The 22,884-nt window shown below is 43.5% G+C and overlaps 1 protein-coding gene across 1 annotated transcript in view; it reads right to left on the reverse strand.

Annotated features, from left to right (window-relative positions):
• ano3 (anoctamin 3) overlaps positions 1 to 22,884 on the reverse strand; it is a 415,131-nt gene that overhangs the window by 45,115 nt on the left and 347,132 nt on the right. The window contains exons 16-21 of the mRNA XM_067994093.1: positions 22,612 to 22,752; positions 18,432 to 18,596; positions 16,017 to 16,053; positions 15,538 to 15,649; positions 7,145 to 7,202; positions 5,432 to 5,529 (exon numbers count right to left, since the gene is read on the reverse strand). Of these exons, the coding sequence (XP_067850194.1) occupies positions 5,432 to 5,529; positions 7,145 to 7,202; positions 15,538 to 15,649; positions 16,017 to 16,053; positions 18,432 to 18,596; positions 22,612 to 22,752 (611 nt within the window). The remainder of the gene's footprint in view (positions 1 to 5,431; positions 5,530 to 7,144; positions 7,203 to 15,537; positions 15,650 to 16,016; positions 16,054 to 18,431; positions 18,597 to 22,611; positions 22,753 to 22,884) is intronic.

A 22,884-nucleotide genomic window follows, 5' to 3' on the forward strand; every position in this document is an offset into this window, starting at 1 on the left:
TGCTTGTATAGTTTTGTGCCAGTCCTTGACCAGTGTGGAATGAAAATTAGAGAGGGCAATTCCAAGCCTCGGTCTACCTTGCACATCCGAGCCCCAATACTAACCTCACTAACAACTTGCTCAGCCCAGCTCATGCTTTGCACCATCAGTGCTCTTTGACATTTTGGCAAGTCCAGTCCTCAGGAAGGAAGATCAATACTGGCCTCCACCTTAGTAAATCCGTTTCTACATTAGTAAGACTGCCACGTTCATGTCAATCATTAGCTCCCACTATAACCTGGGACGGGAGTGAGGCGTGCGGGAGCTGGGGCGAAAGGGTGACGGCGACAGGAGACCTGGGCCATTTTAACCACCTCCCCCCGCCGGGCCTTATTTACATTCGGCAACACTGACTCCCGCCTGAAGCCGGCGGGAATGACGCGATGGCTGGCTGGCAGAAGAGGGCTGCAGGCGCCTGCTGGTGAACTAAGGAACAAGGAAATGGTTCCCGGCAAGGTAAGTCAAGGGGGTGGGAGTCGTGAGAAGAGGGAGGGAAGCCTGCAGCAGGGGAGGCCCAAGGATTCCTTGTGGGGTCCGGAGGAGCATTGCTTCCCCTCCTGGCCGACAAGGAAACGTTTAAAACGTTTAAAAAATAACTTACCTGCACGACTGCTGGCTCTGGATCCTGTCTGCTGCCAGATTTCTCCGGTGTCTTCGGGACTGAGCTACAAATCTCGTGGTCAGATTCTGACATTTCCATATTAACGGGGCTCCTGACTGCCTAGGCCAGGTGGCCTCAACGCCCGAACTCTTTCTTCTTTTCTTCTCCTTCTTCCTTTTCTTTCCTTTTCCCCGAAAACCCGCGAGTTAAAATGGCACTGGGCTCTGAACGCTGCGGTGGCCTCCAGCCGTCATATTAACACCCCTCCCACACAGTTGCTGCTGGGCGGGCAGGGTTAAAACCTGGGCTATTGTGTAATTTTGCTCTCTTATTGACACTAGAACTTGTTTCACACTTAGAGGCATCACAAAGATCTGACTCATCAAAGTTTTAAGGAATGAAGCTGGTAAAAGAGATATCAGTGGGAGAGCATTTTGGTGGTAGTGATCATAATTCAGTTAGATTTAGTGTAGTTATGGAAAAGGACAAAGATAGACCATGAGTAAAAGTTCTCAATTGGGGAAAGGCCAACTTTACTAAACTGAGTTGTGATTTAGCAAAAATGGACTGGAAACAGCTATTTGAAGGTAAATCAGTGTCAGAACAGTGGGAGGCATTCAAGGAGGAGATAGTGAGGGTTCACAGCAAATATGTTCCCACAAAGAAAAAGGGTGGGGCTCCCAAATCTAGAGCCCCCTGGATGTCAAGGATCATACAGGGTAGGATAAGACAAAAAAGGGAAGCTTTCGTCACATACCAAGAGCTCAATACTGCATAAAGCCTAGAGGAATATCAAAAGTGCAGGGGTGAAATTAAAAAGGAAATTCGGAAAGCAAAGAGGGGGCATGAAAAAATATTGGCATGTAAAATCAAGGAAAACGCAAAGATGTTTTATAAATACATTAAGAGCAAGAAGATAACTAAGGAAAGAGTAGGGCCTATTAGAAACCAAAAAGGTAACCTGTGTGTGGGGGCGGAAGATGTGGGTATGGTTCTTAATGAATACTGTGCGTCTGTCTTCACAAAAGAGGGGGACGACGCAGAGATTGTAGTTAAGGAGGAGGAGTGTGAAATATTGGATGTGATAAACATAGTGAGAGAGTAAATATTAAGGGATTTAGTATCTTTGAAAGTAGATAAATCACCAGGCCTGGATGAAATGTATTTAGAAAGGCACAGATTAATCATGGACAGTCAGCATGGATTTGTTAAGGGAAGGTCGTGTCTGACTAACTTGATTGAATTTTTTGAGGAGGCAACAAAGACGGTCGATGAGGGTAGCGTATTTGATGTAGTCTACATGGATTTTAGCAAGGCTTTTGACAAGGTCCCACATGGCAGACTGGTCAGAAAAGGAAAAGCCCATGGGATCCAAGGGAAAGTGGCAAACTGGATCCAAAATTAGCTCAGTGGCAGGAAGCAAAGGGTAATGGTCGATGGGTGTTTTTGTGACTGGAAGGCTGTTTCCAGTGGGATTCCACAGGACTCAGTACTAGGTCCCTTGCTTTTTGTGGTATATATTAATGATTTAGACTTAAATGTAGGAGGCATGATTAAGAAGTTTGTAGATAGTACAAAAATTGGCCATGTGGTTGATAGTGAGGAGGAAAGCTGTAGACTGCAGGAAGATATCAATGAACTGGTCAGGTGGGCAGAAAAGTGGCAAATGGAATTCAATCCTGAGAAGTGTGAGATAATGCATTTGGGGAGGGCAAACAAGGCAAGGGAATACACAATAAATGGGAGGATACTGAGAAGTGTAGAGGAACAGGGGGACCTTGGGGTGCATGTTCACAGGTCCCTGAAGGTAGCAGGACAGGTAGATAAGGTGGTTAAGGAGGCATTTTTTAAAATTCGTTCATGGGATGTGGGCGTCACTGGCGAGGTCGGCATTTATTGCCCATCCCTAATTGCCCTTGAGAAGGTGGTGGTGAGCCGCCTTCTTGAACCACTGCAGTGAAGGTTCTCCCACAGTGCTGTTAGGAAGGGAATTCCAGGATTTTGACCCAGCGACGATGAAGGAATGGCGATATATTTCCAAGTCGGGATGGTGTGTGACTTGGAGGGGAATGTGCAGGTGGTGTTGTTCCCATGTACCTGCTGCTCATGTCCTTCTAGGTGGTAGAGGTCGCGGGTTTGGGAGGTGGTGCAGCGATACTTTCATTTATTAGCTGAGGCACAGAATATAAGAGTAGGGAGGTTATGCTAGAACTGCATAAAACACTAGTTAGGACATAGCTTGAGTACTGCATACAGTTCTGGTCACCACATTGCAGGAAAGATGTGATTGCACTAGAGAGGGTACAGAGGGGATTTACGAGGATGTTACCAGGACTGGAGAATTTTAGCTATGAGGAAAGATTGGATAGGCTGGGGATTTCTTTTGGAACAGAGGAGGCTGAGGGGAGATTTAATTGAGATGAATAAAATTATGAGGGGCCTAGATAGTGTGGCTAGGAAGGACCTATTTCCCTTAACAGAGAGATCAATAACCAGGGGGCATAAATTTAAAGTAACTGGTAGATATATTAGAGGGGAGTTGGGGAGAAATTGTTTCACCCAGAGGGTGGTGGGGGTCTGGAACTCACTGCCTGAAAGGGTGGTAGAGGCAGAAACCCTCATCGCATTTAAAAAGTACTTGGATGTGCACTTGAAGTGACATAACCTACAAGGCCATGGACCAAGCGCTGGAAAGTGGGATTACGCTGCATAGCTCTTTTTCAGCTGGCACAGACACGAGGGGTCGAATGGTCTCCTTCTGTGCCGTAAATTTCTATGATTCTTGCCTACAGATAAACATTTAGGGGGAAAAAAAAAAATTGGATAGGGCCTATTATTTGGCGCGGGTAGCACAATCTGCTATTACCCCCGCGCCCAATGGCCCCTACAAAGACGGGACGAGACTTTTGTGAGGCCTGAGGATTTACCTTCAAGTAGCGTTCCGAATGAGTGTTGACACGAGGATTCAATGCAATTTGCACTTTCCACCAGTAGAGGAAGCCCCAATCTCTTAAAGGCAGGCTGTCTTTTGAAAATCTCTTAAATGTATCTGGTACCTGTTATTTGCTGAAAGTAACAGTCTGTAGCCTGCACGGAGATCAGGCATCCCACATGCAAAACACAGATGCAGCTCTCCTCCCTATGTTTACAAACTGATGAGTCATGTTAAAACATTGAATAAAGGTTGCGCATTACTAAATCTCACATCATTCAATTTGCATGCCAGACCTCACCAATCTGCCGGTCTGAGTTTGTACCAGGCCTGAGAGAGTGCGTGCACCAAAGTTCTCTGCTGATGCACTACAGGCCTTGGTGCAAGAGATGGACTGAAGGAGGAACATACTATAACCGCGGGGGGAGGGTTGGGGCCAAGAGGCCCTCCAGACATATACCCAAAAGGCAGTGGGAGGCAGCGGGGGACAAAGTCAATGCCAGGCGCATAAAATCATGAACATGGATGCATTGCAGGAAGAAGTTCAATGCTTTGACATGAACGGTCAAGGTGAATGAGGTCAACTGTCAAGTGGCGTCTCCTACCAACTGCACCACTAGCCGCATCCACTGCTCCATGCACTACACCCCCCATCACCCACATACCAACAAACTCTTTCCATCAGTAATCAACTCTTCCAATCAGTTGCTTCCTCTCAGCCTCACACATTACCATTGTTGCAAGTCATCCACCCACAATTCACAGGCCACACACACTGGCAGCTATTCAACCATGACAGACACATCAGCCAGACACACGTTCCGCTTTCTGGCAGAAGAAGGTGGCGCAAATCAGGAGGCAGCAAGTGGCAGTGGCATTTAGCCCCTCGAGCCTGTTCTGCCATTCAGTGAGATCATGGTGGACCTGTGACCTAACTCCATATACCCGCCTTAGCCCCATATCCCTTAATATCCCTGATTCACAGAAATCTATCAATCTCAGATTTAGAATTCACAATTGAGCTAGCATCAACTGCCGTTTGCAGAAAAGTGTTCCAAACGTCTCTCACTCTGTGCTTGTAGAAGCTTTTCCTAAATTCACTCCTACATGTCCTGGCTCTAAATGTTAGGCTATTTCCCCTAGTCCTAGTATTTAAGTCTAGGAGACCTCCAAAAACAGTCTCGGCAGCCAGAAGCAATAATCCAGCCTGTAAATAATCTGTAAATCCTGCATGGTCCCTTTAAATTGCGCTAATGGGGGTCCTCCAGGTACTCTGAGACACGTTCAGATGGTCGGGGTTAAGACTGCGCGTTGAGTTGAGCATTAAGTCCCAAAATGGTGTCTTTCACTTTGAATCAGGGTTGCACACTGTATCCATTTTCTCCTTATTTTACATGCTTCCGGTGTTCGGTATTTGCGCCTGCACTAACTCCTATACGAAGATGGCGTCCGCCGCACGTCACGCTGGAAACGTGCATGCACAGTCAAGACGCCATCTTGGATGTTGGAGAGGCCACGTAGCGCCGAAACAACGGGCGCTACACGGCCCAATTTAGCACCCTCAGTCTTCTAATATATCGTGTCACCCAACTGTCTATACAGATGCATTTAATTCATCCTGAACACATCCACAAGAGCATTTTAAAAACAGCTTATTTGATGAATGATTTCAGTCCACCTCATAGCATGTAAATTAAGAGCTTATGGTCCGTAAGAAAAATCGCCCTCTAAGTACCACACCTGGTAGGCGAACCAGAGGGAAATAAGCGCTCAATGTCACATGGAGTTCATTTTTAATTGGTTTTTCAGCCCATTCATTGTTTTCTACAAGACAGCCAAGAATAAAACAGAAATCTTACGGGTAACCAAGCTCCATAAAGTTGTTCCACATTTGCTTCAGCACCATGATGATGCCCATTTGCATGCACAGGTCAATCAAGCAGCCACTGGGATGACACTGCACAAAATAAAAGGCAAGGATTTGTCGTACATCGATATGTATATAAAAAAAATAGATGTGTGCACGACAGATAGGATGGTAAGTTTATAGGCTTTCGTTCAAACCAACTACAAATTTATAAGTAAAAATATTAAGTTAGTGAGTGATTATTTAAGCTTAATATGATATACAAGATTAAATGAGGGTTGAAAGGCTGCACTTGACCCCACATTCCAATGAATGCGATAGGGACCCTTTGTAAAACATCTGTATGGGCCTGCATATTCGGACTGGGAGAAGTTCTCAACCTGACCTTTTACATACCTGGTTAACTACAAATTAGACTTTGGCCAATGCATTTGTTTCGAACACTTACACCGGCTGAAAATCAGACTTTTCCTGCTCCTATAAACTAACAACCTTGTCACCAAAATGAATAAAGATTTTGCATTTATTTTTGAGAAATATAGATGAAAGGCCAAGGAAATCTGAAAATGAACAACCTTTTCAATATTCATATTAACATGGATTTCATTAACTGTTGTGCACTGCAACATCAATTTGTTCAGGCACTGTGTTAGCTGGTACAGATTGCACGTGTTTGATTGTACAGGACGATTTTGCGTAACAAAATACAATGGGCCGGATTTCGCTGTGAAAATAACGGTCAGGCTAACAGCGCTCACCGTTATTTATGTGCAAATCGAACAGCAATTTCCGGCGAGCGCACATACGCAGTTCAATGCCGAAATTGGGAAACTGGTGTCCGAGAAGCACTGCCCCTCCGTAAGCTGTGCGAAAATGGCATCTTGCCGTCTGGCTCCCCATTCAAATGTATTGGACGGCGTGAAGTTCCTGCAATGATATCTTAGATACGGGCTAAACTCTCCACAAGTTAGGGCTTGTCCATTCCAGTGTAAGTACCCTTTTAACGGTGTGGTAAGTCTTAATTACTGCTAAACCACCTCTCTGGCACTGAAAATTAACTTTAATAAGTTTGGAGTCTCATTTCTTCAGGTTTGAATTGTTGTTAGACATATAAATAAAAAATTAAATAAAACATATATTTTCTTACTTCCTCTTTTATCTCTGTCTCTTAATCCAATCTTTCTTTTCCTCTCTTTATTTTGCTTTCTGTACCTGATTGACATTGAATTCACTATTCGAACTTACTGGTTCAGTCTGCACTGCTCATTAACATTGCTTGCCCTCTTCACACAGGCCCCAGATGCCCGGAACAGGGTACTGCGATGAATGGATCTCTAATTTAGAGTAACATGCTGTGCAAAACCTCATAGAAAGTCTATGGGCAAGTGTAAGTCTAACAAACAGCCAACGCTGTTCGTTCGCCGCTCACGGTAAAATCCGATATACGATATGGTCACTTGCTTGAAGCTGTTTCACGGAAAGTTTAATTAAAAACTGTTCAAATAAACACCAATTACTTAATATCATGCAATAGCAAATTAATATCAAGTGATCAGCTCCTTAATATTATGGTAGAAAATAATTGCAAAATATGTTTGCTGCCATCTTACAGAATCCAATACTTAAACTTTAATGAAAATCTATTGGCACAAATGTTAGTACAACAGTAGTACATCAAGGACCGGTGAAGATGATGGATGTTTACCTCTTCCAGTCTCCATCTCTGAAACAGCTTGACATAGGCACCTGGTCGACCTGCAAACCTGACCAACATACAAGCGGATTTTAGAGCAGTAGTACTTAAATGATAAATGAACCGTGATATCAACTGTGTTGAATGATTCTGTTTTATATGGTAAACATAAGGGCACTTGCGATACATTTGAACTGTTAGTAACAGAAATCTGGAGTTAAAGAGGTAAAATTGTAAAGCCATTGAGAGGGAAACAGAGATCTGAAGAAACAAAAGAGTCCAGACTGATCGGAGCTGCAAGGTGCAGGAAAAATATATTCTTTTTGGCAGCTTGTTTTCTAGTGATAAGAACATAAAAGGCAAGGATGAGAAAATGCCATTTGGCCCATCAGAGTTCAATGTTCTAGTACTCTAATTGCCCCTTTGGAGCATCCAACTGCGGTTTGGATATTTCTTGTTTCTAGTACCCTGCCTGGCAGGTTATTCCAAACATTTATCAATCTGTGAGTAAAGGAGATATAATGAGGGATAAATTTCAGATCTCATACATTTCTATCACAAACACACAGCTATTGCTTCCTTTACACCAGAGCACTGGGAAGGAACTGGCAGTCCAACATATATTAAAGGGGACATTCTCCCTCATCACAAACAGTTCAGATTTTAAAATGTAAGGGTCCTTACATACTCGTTCTTTCAAAATAAAAATATACAACATAGAACCACTATTAAGTCATCAACAAGTTGATGTACTAGATTAAAAATTATGACTATTTAATACAAGATATCATAATATATGAATATGTAAATTCTTGGTTCCAACCCATGGCCCAGGAGTGGAGTTGTAACTTTCTGTTCTCAAGTTGGGGATGGCAAGATTTTTTTCTGATGTGGTAGCAAAACTACAAAAATACTGCAAATACATATTGTGGTGCACAGGAACAGGAGGAGACCATTCAGCCCCTCGAGCCTGTTCTGCCATTTAATTAGATCATGGGTAATTAGTACCTCAACTCCATTTACCCTCCTTTTGTTCAATATGCCTTAATACCCTTATCTAACATAAATCTTACTTGGCATGGGTGGGGGGGGGAGTGCGGTAGCTAGCAATCAAATATACAACATAGAACCTCAATCAGATCAGCAACTTCAAGTGCTCATTTGTAGCAACACTGCAACTAGTATGAAAAAGTATGGGTTACTTAAAGGACTGACATGTTTTGATGGTGAGCTGCAGGTGCCGATCGGGGGCTCTTCTACAACTCGTCGGTTTGGGACCTTAGAAAATCAGCCAGCAGGTTCAATTGTGGGGGGGGTGGGGGAGGGGGGGGGAGTGGTTGGTGGGGGTGGGGGTGGGGAGAAGAGAAGAACAAACCTGCAGCAAGCTGTGCGGTGAAGAGAACCACTGGATTTCGGAAGCCTCCGAAAGCTTGTGAATTTAAAATAAAATTGCTGGACTATAACTTGGTGTTGTAAAATTGTTTACAATTGTCAACCCCAGTCCATCACCGGCATCTCCACATCAGGATTTCCCCTGTAATGCGTATTGCTTTTAACCATGCTTATGATTTTGGTGCAAGGTGGTGCCTGGGGCACATTCACACTTCACCTAGGACTTGCCAAATGTTGATTGCTCTAATCTGGCCATAAACAGAAAGTCTCCAGTGGACAATTCAATTATACATCATAGCCCTGGCGTTTCACAAATTAGCAAATTTGGCATTGCACTTCAGTCTGAATCCCTCAAACCATGGTTTGTATTCATTAAAATTTACAGATCCATAGCATGTGACTCCCGCAGGATTCAGACTATTATTCATACATTTATCCAAAACTGGGCTTAACAATCTTTGGTCCAGAATATTAGGAGCTCAGTAAAACAACTTTGAAAACAGCCAGCAATAATTAAATAAACGTAACACAGGACGGGTGGAAATTGCTGCAGGACTCTGCACACAGCCTGATGACTCAGTTGGATGGTATTTCCTGGCACAAAATTAAACAATTTAACAGAACAACCTGGTCAAACACTCACAGGTCCCGACTGACCATACTTTGATCAATCACAAAGGGCACACAATATTAATGATTGCAGCATTTTACAAATCTATTATGTAAAGTAAAAGCCTGGATTGCCCTCTTCTCCCCAAAGACCTCGAGAAGTGGAAGAAGCTGTGAAATTGGGAGGATCCTAAAAAAAAAAATCAATAGACATTAATACACCATTTACAACTCTAGCCTTATAGTATTAGCCTCCAAATCACAGATCACCACCTCACAGAATGGTTTTCTTCACTGTCTCCACAGATAAAAGGGTATATTTTCCTGCCATGGCACTGAAGTGGTAGAACTAGAACAGTCCCAAATTATGATTGGTCAAACCCACCACTCTTCCAGAGTTGGCCCAGAGAATGCACACTGATCTCATGGCCTAGATTGGGCCTGGTGCTATGAGCTTGCAGAAGGTGGGGAGAATACATGCAGCAAGTCATCAGCCCTTAAAGGGCTGCAAACCAAAATTTAAAGGGGTGTGCCCATTTAAAGGTAAGTGGCCATGTAAGTATCATAGTAGGTGCAGCACAGGAGGAGGCCATTCGGCCCATCATGACTGTGCCAGCCCTTTGAAAGAGCTATCCAACTAGCCCCATTCCCTGCTATTTCCCCATAGCCCTGTAATTTTTTTCCCTTCAAGTATTTATCCAATTCCCTTTTGAAAGTTACTATTGAATCTGCTTCCATCACTCTTTCAGGCAGTAAATTCCAGACCATTACAACTCGCTGCGTAAAAAAAATGTTTCCTCATGTCGCCTCTGGTTCTTTTGCCGATCACCTTAAATCTGCATCTTCTGGTTACCAACCAGTCTGCCACTGGAAAAGTTTTCTCCTTGTTTACTCTGTCAAGACCATCCTTGATTTTGAACACCTCCATCAAATCTCCCCTTAACCTTCTCTGTTCTAAGGAGAACAACCCCAGCTTCTCTAATCTCTCCACATAACTGAAGTCCCTCATCCCTGATACCATTCTAGTAAATCTCTTCTGCACCCTCTCTAAGGCCTTGACATCCTTCCTAAAGTGTAGTGCCCAGAATTAGACACAATACTCCAGCTGAGGCCTAACCAGTATTTTATAAAGATTTAGCTTAACTTCTTTGCTGTTGTACTCCATGCCTCTATTAATAAAGCCCAGGATCCCATATGCTATTTTTTTAAAAACAGCCTTCTCAACTTGTCCTGCCACCTTCAAAGATGTGTGTATGTGCACCCCCAGGTCTCTCTGTTCCTGCATTCCCTTTAATTGTACCATTTAGTTTATATTGCCCCTCCTCATTCTTCCTATCAAAATGCATTATTTCACACTTCTCTGTGTTAAATTTCATCTGCCACGTGTCTGTCCATTTCATCAGTCTATCGATGTCCTCCTGAAGTCTGTTAATATCCTCCACATTGTTTCTTACAGTTCTGAGTTTCATGTCATCTGAAAACTTTGAAATCATACCCTCTATACCCAAGTCCACATCATTAATATAGATCAAAAAGAGCAGTGGTCCTAATACTGACCCCTGGGGACATACGAACATACGAATTAAGAGCAGGAGTAGGCCATTCGGCCCCTCGACCCTGCTCTGGCATTTGATAAGATAATGGTTGACCTGACTGCGATCTCAACCCTACTTTCCCGTCTACCCACTATAACCTTTGACTCCCTTGTTAATCAGGAATCTATCTAACTCAGCCTTAAAAATATTCAATGACCCTGCCTCCACTGCTCTCTGGGGAAGGCAGTTCCACAGACTCACGACCCTCAGAGAAAAAAATTCTCCTCATCTCCGTCTTAAATGGGAGACCCCTTATTTTTAAACTGTGGCCCCCTAGTTCTCGTCTCTCCCACAAGGGGAAACATCCTCTCAGAATCTACCCCTTCTAGTCCCCTCAGGATCTTATATGTTTCAATAAGATCACCTCTCATTCTTCTAAACTCCAATGTATACAGGCCCAACTTGGTCTACCTTTCCTCATAAGATAACCCCCTTATCCCAGGAATCAGTCGAGTGAACCTTCTCCGAACTGCCTCCAAAGCAATTATGTCCTTTCTTAAATAAGGAGACCAAAACTGCACACAGTATTCTAGATGTGGTCTCACCAATGCTCTGTACAATTGTAGCAAAACATCTCTCCTTTTATATTCCATTCCCCTTGCAATAAATGACACTGTTCCATTTGCCTTCTTATTCACTTGCTGTACCTGCATACTAATTTTTTGTGATTCATGTACTCGGACACCCAGATCCCTCTATACCTTAGAGTTCTGCAATCTCTCTCCATTTAAATAATAAACTGCTCCTGCCAAAGTGGACAAATTCACATTTTCCCACGTTATACTCCATCTGCCAAATGTTTGCCCACTCACTTACCCTATCTCTCTCTATCCCTTTGCAGATTGCTTATGTCCTCTTCACAACTTACTTTCCCACCTACCTTTGTGTCACCAGCAAATTTAGCAACCATACATTAGGTCCCTTCATCCAAGTCATTGATATAGATTATAAATAGCTGAGGCCCCAGCACTGATCCCTGTGACACTCCACTAGTTACATCTTGCCAACCTGAAAATGACCATTTATGCCTATTCTCTGTTTCCTGTAAGCTCATCAATCCTTTATCCATGCTAATATGTTACCTCCTACACCATGAGCTCTTATTTTGTGTAGTAGCCTTGATGTGGCACCTTGTCAAAAGCCTTCTGGAAATCCAAGTACACCACATCCACAATTAGGGGTTATGGGGAGCGGGCAGGAAATTGGACATGAAGCTGAGTTCGGATCGGTCAATGCCCTGTGGGTGGCGGAGAGGGCCCAGGGGCTATGTGGCCGGGTCCTGCTCCGACTTCTTGTGTTCTTTAGATTTGTGGTTGGGATCAGATCAGCCATGATCTTATTGAATGGCGGAGCAGGCTCGAGGGGCCGATTGGCCTACTCCTGCTCCAATTTCTTATGTTCTTATGTTCTTATCCACGTTGCTTGTTACTTCCTCAAAGAACTCTAATAAATTAGTCAGACACGATTTCCCTTTCACAAAGCCGTGTTGACTCTGCCTGATTGCATTGAGATTTTCTAAGTGCCCTGCTATAACCTCCTTAATCATAGATTCTAGCATTTTCCCTATGACAGATGTTAAGCTAACTGGCCTGAAATTTCCTGCTTTCTGTCTCCCTCCTTTCTTGAATAGAGGAGTTACATTCTCTATTTTCCAATCTGATGGGACCCTTCCAGAATCACTGTAAACTTCCCTCCAGTCTGAAAAAGAACCGTTCATCACTACTCCCTGCTTTCTATCCCTTAGCCAATTTTGTATCCATGCTGCCCATGGGCTTTAATTTTTTACAAGTTGCTTACTATTGGTACTTTATCAAATGCCTTTTGAAAGTCCATATACACATCAATCACACTACTCTCATCAACCCTTTCTATTACTTCATTAGAGAACTCAATCAAGTTAGTCAAACACAATTTTCCTTTAACAAATCCATGCTGACTTCATTTATTAGCCCATACTTTCCCAAGTGCCAATTAATTTTGTCCCGGATTACTGTCTCTAAAAGTTTCCCCACCACTGACGTTAGGCTGACTGGCCTGTAATTGCCGGGTTTATCCCTCTCCCCTTTTTTGAATGGTGGTGTAACATTTGCAGTCCCCCAGTCCTCTGGCACCATCCCAATATCTAAGGAGGATTGGAAGATTGCGGCCAGAACCTCCGCAATTTCCACCCTTACTTCCCTCAGTATCCTAGGATGCATCCCATCTGGACTGGGTGACTTTTCTACTTTGAGTACTGCCAATCTTTTAAGTACCTCCTCTTTATCTATTTTTATCCTATCCAATATCGCTTTTACCTCCTTCTTCACTGCTACAATGGCAGCATCCTCTTCTCTAGTGAGGACAGATGCGAAGTATTCATTTAATACCTCAGCCATGCCCTCTGCCTCCACAAGAAGATCTCCTTTTTTGTCCCTAATTGGTCCCACCCTTCCTTTGATTGCCTTTTTACTATTAGCACGTTTAAAAAAGACTTTTGGGCTCCCATTATGTTAGCCACTAACATATTCTCATACTCTTTCTTTGCCCCTCTTATTCCCTTTTTTAGATCTCTATGTGTAGGGATAAAAATTGTTTCCAGGCTTTTCATGGGGTTTTTGGAGTTTAAATTAGTAACCGGCCTTTCCAAAGGCTGAGCAGAGTAAAATAAAGTAGTTGGCAAAACCAATTACGTGGTAGGGAACAGAGCCTGTGGGCAAATGATGGAGCAGTGCAGTGCCTGAGCCTCCAGTTTGATGGGTGATGCAATGGAGGTGCTGCTGCATTAGGTGGATGTGAGCAGGATTGCCTTGTTGGGCACTCCAGAGGCAAAAAAGCTGAGGACAATAGCAATAGCGTCCCTTTGGTGCAGGTTGGCTACGGGTCGTCTTTTCAGCAGACTGCACAGCCCTGCAACAAGTCTGTATCCTGACTCGCACTAAGTCCCGTTCACCCATCACCCCTGTGCTCGCTGACCTACATTGGCTCCCGGTCTGGCAATGCCTCGAATTAAAAATTCTCACCCTTGTTTTCAAATCCATCCATTGCCTCGTCCCTTCCGATCTCTGTGACCTCCTCCAGCCCTACAACCCTTCGAGTCTCAGCGCTCCTCCAATTCTGGCCTCTTGCACATCCCTGATTTTTATCGCTCCACCATTGGCGGTCGTGCCTTCAGCTGTCTAGGCCCTAAGCTCTGGAATTCCCTCCCTAAACCTCTCTATTCTCCTTTAAGATGCTCCTTAAAACCTATCTCCTCACCTGTCCTATTATCTCTTTATGTGGCTCTCTGTCGAATTCTGTCTGATAACGCTCCTGCGAAGCGACTTGAGACGTTTTAGAACGTTAAAGGGACTATATTAATGTAAGTTGTTGTTTTTGGTGATCCAGAGTCTGTGGAGCCAATTCCCCTCAGTCATTGTCAAAACTCTGCAGATCTGATTAGTGGCATAATGCAGATGTGCACATTCTGCCTCTGGTTCCTGCTGATCTCTCTGTCATGCCTTCTTTCATCTTGTACCACTTCACCATGAAATACTGTATTTGGTGTGCTTTAAAACCAACTTCACTTGCTGATTACCATGGAATTCTGCAGCTTGCACCTTGATACTTTCTTGCTTCCTGAGCTTCAGTGAAAGTTTGTACTGCAAGAGCCCTTTTTTTCTCTCTTTATTCTCAGCTCTTTTTGTTCTGTTGAAGTCTTCAAAGTGGCTCATTTACAGTTGACTATTTTTATTTCCTCCCAAACATTCCCTACCTGTTCTGATTCTAAATTTTAAAAAAAGGCACTGAACAGATCAAATAAACATCATATTAAGAAACTTCTGCACCTTCAAGGGCTCCATTATCCATCAAGTTTATCGCCACAGCTGCTCCAGATGGGTAGCAATTTGTTATCCCATCCTAAATGGATGTGAACTCTCATTATCCCTTACTTGCATGTAATCAATTCATTTTAATATTTAAATGAAGCTCTTGCACATTTTTTGTGAGATAATTTTAGACCAGCCTAAAATATTTCTCCCAAAATCCAACCTTTGCTCAAACACTCGTTCAACAAGTGATGGTTAACCCTGCATATATTTTTTGCTTGTTTTAAGGGATACGAGCAATGCTAGAAAGGCAACATTTTTTGCCTATCTCCAACTACCCTCAGAAGGGGAGGGTAGGCCTTCTTCTTGAAATGATGGGAGTCCTTTTGGTGATGGTGCTTCCACGATGGCGTTAATTTAAACTTGGATCTATGAGTGACAGAGATCGAGTCAGTTGCACTGTATGGAAATGATTTGCACAGGCAGACAAAGTAGTGTGTTGGACTTCACCCTGATAATCTGAAACAGAACATTGCAGTATCCCTCCAGCAGCTGTTGGAATAAGCACAGATGACTGCCTTAAACAATAGCAACGCCTGTAGTGCTGTTCCGGGCATAATCTAATGGAGAATTGACAGATCAGTCACATCTCACTGATATTTTACAGGATTAACTCTGGAACGGAACAGGCCATCCTTGACCACTGGCCTGAATACTCTGGACTACACTGAGTCTAGGAACAAGAAATGGTTAAAGGAAATTAGCATACAGTATTCAATCAAAAGTCCTATCTAGGCTTTGGAAATGTCAAAAACTACTGGTCCATCATGCTGGTTTTTAAGAGTAGCACTCCTATTTTGAATCATTCCATTTCCATGAAATTAAGAGCGTCAACAGGTCACCCAATTTGCTTTCAAATGAAACTGGTGGCCAGTCAGCAGCTTGATGTGATGGGAGGCTGTAATTCAATGCCTTCACAGTGTGAGGTTTTGAGGATCTATCCAAATAGTTTAATGTCACTCACCTGCCTAGGAAGAAAGCTACGTAGAAGATTGAACTGTTGAGGTTTACAAACTGGAAGAGAAACATTTTTAGAGCAAAGCTATTCTCCCATTCAGACTCTGTACGTGGATGCTCTGCAACAATAGATAACGTCTAGATGAGTAATAAAATAAAAATGAAGGCACGTCTTTAAAAAGATACTTTTAAGTGTCAGCAGTTTGGATGATTAGTGGAAAAAGGTTCTTACTAAATATCTGGCCAACATAAAGTCAGGTTTTGTTTTGAAGTAACATATGCGCTAAGAAGTAACATATTTTGTGGAGGTCTATATATGTAATGATTAGTTTTATGTCCAATATAATTGAAAGGCGATGCCATCAATATTGGCTAATCTTTACATTTGAGGCAATACAGGTACATTATGCTTTTAGAAGCTAAATCATTTAACTGATGACTTATTCCATATGTACAGTTTTCAGTACCGCGATCCCATTTACTTACCCCAATTTGTAAGCAGATAGGCAACTTTTTCATAAACCTTAAAATAGAAAGAAATATAGAAATGTTAGATGTTTAACCGAACAAATATTTAACCAATGTACAATTTTACTTGTGAAAGTAAGTCATTGTGCTCTTCATAAAATTGCGATGTAGATTCTTTTGGTGAATTAGAGAATTTTTTTTTATTCGCTCAAGGCCAGCAATTATTGCCCATCCCTTATTGCCCTTGAGAAGGTGGTGGTGAGCCGCCTTCTTGAATTGCTGCAGTCCGTGTGGTGAAGGTTCTCTCACAGTGCTGTTAGGTAGGGAGTTCCAGGATTTTGACCCAGCGACGATGAAGGAACGGCGATATATTTCCAAGTCGGGATGGTGTGTGACTTGGAGGGGAATGTGCAGGTGGTGTTGTTCCCATGTACCTGTTGGTCTTGTCTTTCTAGGTAGTAGAGGTCGCGGGTTTGGGAGGTGCTGTCGAAGAAGCCTTGGCGAGTTGCTGCAGTGCATCCTGTGGATGGTACACACTGCAGCCACTGTGCGCCGGTGGTGAAGGGAATGAATGTTTAGGGTGGTGGATGGGGTGCCAATCAAGCAGGCTGCTTTGTCCTGGATGGTGTCGAGCTTCTTGAGTGTTGTTGGAGCTGCACTCATCCAGGCAAGTGGAGAGTATTCCATCACACTCCTGACTTGGGCCTTGTAGATGGTGAAAAGGCTTTGGAGAGTCAGGTGAGTTACTTGCTAATTACAGAATTACAGAATATGAAGGTGTGAAGTAGGATCCTCCCCAAAGTTAATAGAATAGAATCATAGAAGTTTACAACATGGAAACAGGCCCTTCGGCCCAACATGTCCATGTCGCCCAGTTTATACCACTAAGCTAGTCCCAATTGCCTGCACTTGGCCCATATCCCTCTATACCCATCTTACCCATGTAACTGTCCAAATGCTTTTTAAAAGACAAAATTGTACCCGCCTCTACTACTGCCTCTGGCAGCTCGTTCCAGACACTCACCACCCTTTGAGTGAAAAAATTGCCCCTCTGGACCCTTTTGTATCTCTCCCCTCTCACCTTAAATCTATGCCCCCTCGTTATAGACTCCCCTAACCTTTGGGAAAAGATTTTGACTATCTACCTTATCTATGCCCCTCATTATTTTATAGACTTCTATAAGATCACCCCTAAACCTCCTACTCTCCAGGGAAAAAAGTCTCAGTCTATCCAACCTCTCCCTATAAGTCAAACCATCAAGTCCCGGTAGCATCCTAGTAAATCTTTTCTGCACTCTTTCTAGTTTAATAATATCCTTTCTATAATAGGGTGACCAGAACTGTACACAGTATTCCAAGTGTGGCCTTACTAATGTCTTGTACAACTTCAACAAGACATCCCAACTCCTGTATTCAATGTTCTGACCAATGAAACCAAGCATGCTGAATGCCTTCTTCACCACCCTATCCACCTGTGACTCCACTTTCAAGGAGCTATGAACCTGTACTCCTAGATCTCTTTGTTCTATAACTCTCCCCAACGCCCTACCATTAATGGAGTAGGTCCTGGCCCGATTCGATCTACCAAAATGCATCACCTCACATTTATCTAAATTAAACTCCATCTGCCATTCATCGGCCCACTGGCCCAATTTATCAAGATCCCGTTGCAATCCTAGATAACCTTCTTCACTGTCCACAATGCCACCAATCTTGGTGTCATCTGCAAACTTACTAACCATGCCTCCTAAATTCTCATCCAAATCATTAATATAAATAACAAATAACAGCGGACCCAGCACCGATCCCTGAGGCACACCGCTGGACACAGGCCTCCAGTTTGAAAAACAACCCTCTACAACCACCCTCTGTCTTCTGTCGTCAATCCAATTTTGTATCCAATTGGCTACCTCACCTTGGATCCCGTGAGATTTAACCTTATGTAACAACCTACCATGCGGTACCTTGTCAAAGGCTTTGCTGAAGTCCATGTAGACCACGTCTACTGCACAGCCCTCATCTATCTTCTTGGTTAGCCCTTCAAAAAACTCAATCAAATTCGTGAGACATGATTTTCCTCTAACTTGATCTTTAGTGTTACTCTAGTCATCCACACGTTTGACCTAACTGAAGCGCTGTTGAATCAGCAGCTAAATCCTGAGCCCTGTTAAAAATCACCGGCCAAGCTCTTGTTTGAACTCCCGTAACCTTCTGCATTTCAGCAATCTGCGTGTGCACTATTTTACTTTCTCGACCAATCACCATATCTCAGCCTTGGCTGATTGTCACAGTGCAAGTTTATTTTTTTAAATTTGTTTTGCACACTAAGTGGGTTGAAAAATCTACCACTTTGAATATTTCCACAAGCGTTTCCCTTTGACAGACCAGGATCAACTGGGGCGGGGTGGAAGTGGGGCGAGCTGCTGCACTTACCACATTCAAAAACATGATGATGACAAAGTTGATGCAGACTCCAGTTCCTGCTGTGGCAAACTGCCAATTTTTCTTCACAAACTCCCACTGGAAAGAAGCGAAGATCTCCATTGTGACAAGGCGATACACCACGACACCAAACACTGCAGCCAGGACCAGCAAAATCTATATTCATTGGAACAAAAGAACCGGGTCGTTGCAGAGTCATACATAGAAACTGTTGGACTTGTAATTGTGACAGGAGTTCAAAGATGAGATCACAGCCTTGAAATCATTCCCCACCATACGGCCGTGATTTTATTTTTTTAACACGTAGGGTGAAGATCATGGGGTTGGTTTGACCCTATTTTGAGGTTGGTTTTGCTCCTTTTTTTTTGCATTCTATGTCCCTGCTGCATTATGACATTCAGGATGAATCATGAACAATTGTGGCAGAATCACCATAAATTTGGAGAACCATAATCCACAATTGACTACAGGGAAATAATACAGTGGATAGATGTCAACTCTCATTAGATCTTTGCAGGATATTCTTGGTGAAGCAACTTCAGTGCTCTTCGATCTTTGTGCTTGGTACGTGGAAATCATTTTGCTCTCACTTTCAATTTGCCAACCCGAAAGTGACAAAAAGTGACAGTAAAAGGATTCACTGCAAGTACTTTCCTCTCAAAAACATTTCAGCAGAATCATTATTAATAAAAATCAATACAGGGTGAGTTAATTACTTTCTGCAGTATCGCTGTACAGTCATAAACTCTCGGCTCTGACTAGTTAAGCTCCAGGTAGACTTACCACAAAAAATCACATCAACAGACTAATCAAGTCTGGCTGAGTGCTTAGAACCTCCCACACAAGCCAACTATGCACTATTACCAGTTAAAGACCCACTCCTGACTGAAAGCCTCTCCATCCTCTGTTCTGAGGAAAGGTCTTCGACCTGAAACGTTGGTCTCAATATTAACCGCCCCACGATGGGCAGGAGAGGGTCGGGGGGAGGTCGATTAAAAAGTGAAATGCACGGAACGCGACACCAATCCACCGTCCATGCGCCCGGCGCCATTTTTACGGCGGAGAATATCGGGGCACCCGATGTGCAATTGTGAGCCTGATTTGCACTTAGCTGCTGCTGCATGGGTTGGGAAACTCGGCAGTGAAATGAAGACGGGAGCTGCCGACTCCCCAAGGCAAGTGTCTGCTTCAGCACTCCTTGTGGGCCAGGAGGAGCATGAGTTCTCCCCCGGGCACCTCAAGCAAGCCTTCGGCCTTCCCCCGGCCCTGATCACCAGCCTCCCCCCTCCTCCGCGCTCCAACACCATGCCCTGATCTCCAGCCTCCCCCCACCCCCGGCCCTCCCGATCACAGGCCTCGTCCCCCCTCCCAAATGCCAACTTCACCCCCTCCTCCCGATTGCCGGGTACAATTTCCAAGGGTCTGACAACATGAAACATCTTCTGCATCCTCAAAGACCTTGAGAAAGGCAGACCAATTCTCTCTATCCAGAGTACATCATCTCCCTCCTAGACCTGGATGCTAAGGTGGATTAGATTGTTGGGCAAAGCTCACTGAACTCTAACCGTAATCTCCTTCAAACCCAATCCCTCAGAGATCGTTGCTGTTCATGCAAACAGCTTTAAGACCAAATAGGTAATAATGATAAAAGTAAAGCCAGAGGAGAGCTGAACCTACAGAGGCATCGCATACTGACCTTTGGAGACCACTACCAATGAGCTTCAGAGCAATCGAAAGCCCTTTAATGAGGTGAAGCACAACTTTCAAAGAGCAGGATGATATATCCACCATGCTCTTTTAAGGACATCCCAAAGAGCAAAGATACCTCCATCTAGGTGCCCTAACTGCCTCTACCCTTCCATTCCCCTGAAACATGGCAGCAACGTGCCCCTTCCTCCCTCTGAGGGCATATGTAGAACCCAACAACCAATGACATCATCGCACAGAAAAAACATTGCAGACACAGGGAATTCCTTCCACTGATAACCAAGAAGATCGCGCATTTAGACACAGACATCAAGTTTTTCACCAGGCATTGTTCTATGTTTTTCAAATGCGAAGGATTCGAAAATATCATTTCCACCATCCGCCCGACGAAGGAGGAAGCCTCCGAAAGCTTGTGGAATTTAATTTAAAATAAATTTGTTGGACTATAACTTGGTGTTGTAAAATTGTTTACAATTGTCAACCCCAGTCCATCACCGGCATCTCCACATCAGGATAACCAAGGCAGCCATGTTAACCAGTGGTGCCCAATCCCGAGGAATAAGACAACTCTAGACATCTGCAGCTAAGTGTGAGGTGGAGAGGAAAAGGAAGGGGCAAAGCCTGAACACAAAGGTAACTAATTAAGGCAGCACTCAGTCCATAGTTGGGCTGGGTGCAATATTATAAAGAAGGAAATTATGTCAAACCATCGAGCAAAGGCAGGAAAGGAAAGGGCACCACTCCTGCATCAGGCCGCATCACCCGTCAGCTCAAACCTCTGAGGATGGACCAGTAAACATAACCGAACCCTTCCTCCTCCCTACTACCATGGCAGTGCGGTGCCTCTTTACACTTGTAGTCATACAAAACACAGCCTTGATCAGTAAATAGGAAACACAAATCAAAAGAATGGATTAAGCCGGAGTGGTCTCGTTTCATGCACTGTGAGCGATCACTATGACCTTGTTCAACCGATATAGGTCTTTGATGTATTTTTTTTAAACTATTCGGAAATTCGTATAGGCAGCGGTTGCATGTTACAAATCCTATCTAATCCTAAATGGGCACATACTGCCTGTGGGATGCACCAGCAAGTTCAGGCTAAAAGCTGGGATTTGAACGGAAGACCATCTGGATCACCATCTGGCTGACTGACAAACAGATGCGGGCTTACCTACTCCAGATGCAAACCGAAAGTCTTAGGAGGGGTGGCGGATGGAGGAGAATCTGTTTATTTATGTAGTAGCAGGAAAAAGACACCATTCCGTGCCCAAGGACACCATAGCGGGCCTTGGAGGAGCTGACTTGGAGCCAAAAACAAGGAAATAACCACCCACTCAAGCAGTGAACGGAATTCCACCACAAAAGAATCCAGTAGATGTGACAACAGGTGGCACTGCAGTGTGGCCCCTCAATGTAACAATATAAAACAGTCCAACTGAACCCCATTATAGCAAACATCAAAATATTCTAACTCAATACAAAGGGGATAATCCATCTAATCACAAGGAAGAAAACTATAATCAATCACAAAAAAGTGTAAAAATGTCATATTTCTATAGGAAACCCACCCCACCCCTGCAAAACATGTAAAGCTCATGGGACGACTGGCTGGTCAAACCCTGGCCGCCTCTTGCTTATAGAATCATACAGCACAGAAGGGAGCCGTTCGGCCCATCATGCCTGTGCCGGCTCTTTGAAAGAGCTATCCAGTTAGTTCCACTCCCCTGCTCTTTCCCATTAGCCCTGCAAATGTTTCCTTTTTAAGCATCCAAGTATGTCAAAGAGAAAATCGTGGCTGCTACAAAATTTAGGAGACTGCAGCAGCTTAAAAGAGCCAGCTGCCACTCGGTGTAGGAAGAGATGTGGAGCCTCTGGGATCACTACAAAATCTGTCAGTGGGTAACAGGTCATCGATTTCCTCATGATTGATTGAACTCAATGAGGTGGAGCCTTTAGTTTTTAAAGCTACTCCACTGACCCTGGCCTGGAACTCAGCCTTGAAACAGAACTCTCAGCCGAGTATGGGAGTGCAACACGAAAATTATACACTGCCACCCGATCATTAATAGTATTGATATCACTACCAATACAATTTAGCGAAACTAATTGTGACGCTCATGCAATAAGCAGTATTATACTATATGCATTTCAGGATGTTGTTTTATCATCATTACTGATACTCAACTCAAATTATTTAATTGAGAAACCAAAATCCTTATAGACTTGCAAAGCTCTGAATTCATGTTCTTTAAGTTTTCATTTGCTTGAAGAACAATCAACAAATCTAATGTTTGCTTTCTCAACGTAGGCTGCAAACTAAGAGCACAGCCTATAAATAAAATAGCTCACAAATTGCTCAATTATTTTTCTGTCATTATAGTAATATCAGCTTTTTTTTTATTATTAGCTGGGGTGAAGAAAGCAGAACAGTAAAATCATGTGCGTCTTCTCTATGTCTTACCATGAAGAATATTCCTGAGACAGATACAAGGAGCCTGCTGAGTTTATCAACAAATGGCTGGAATGGTTCGGGCTTTCCTGTGATGGGATTAACACGTTCCTTTTTGGAATATTTTGCTTCAAACTGGGGACGAAGCTCTTCCTATCAAAAGATATGACAATGTCATTTTGGGGGATTTTCAACACCACTACACACTGCACAGTTGTGAATGCTGTTTCTTTCATAATTTGCAAGGCCCACTTATAAAAATTAGACAAGTGAGATTAGTCTGTG

The sequence above is a fragment of the Heptranchias perlo genome, chromosome 12, assembly GCF_035084215.1.
Source record: "Heptranchias perlo isolate sHepPer1 chromosome 12, sHepPer1.hap1, whole genome shotgun sequence".
Lineage (NCBI taxonomy): Eukaryota > Metazoa > Chordata > Chondrichthyes > Hexanchiformes > Hexanchidae > Heptranchias > Heptranchias perlo.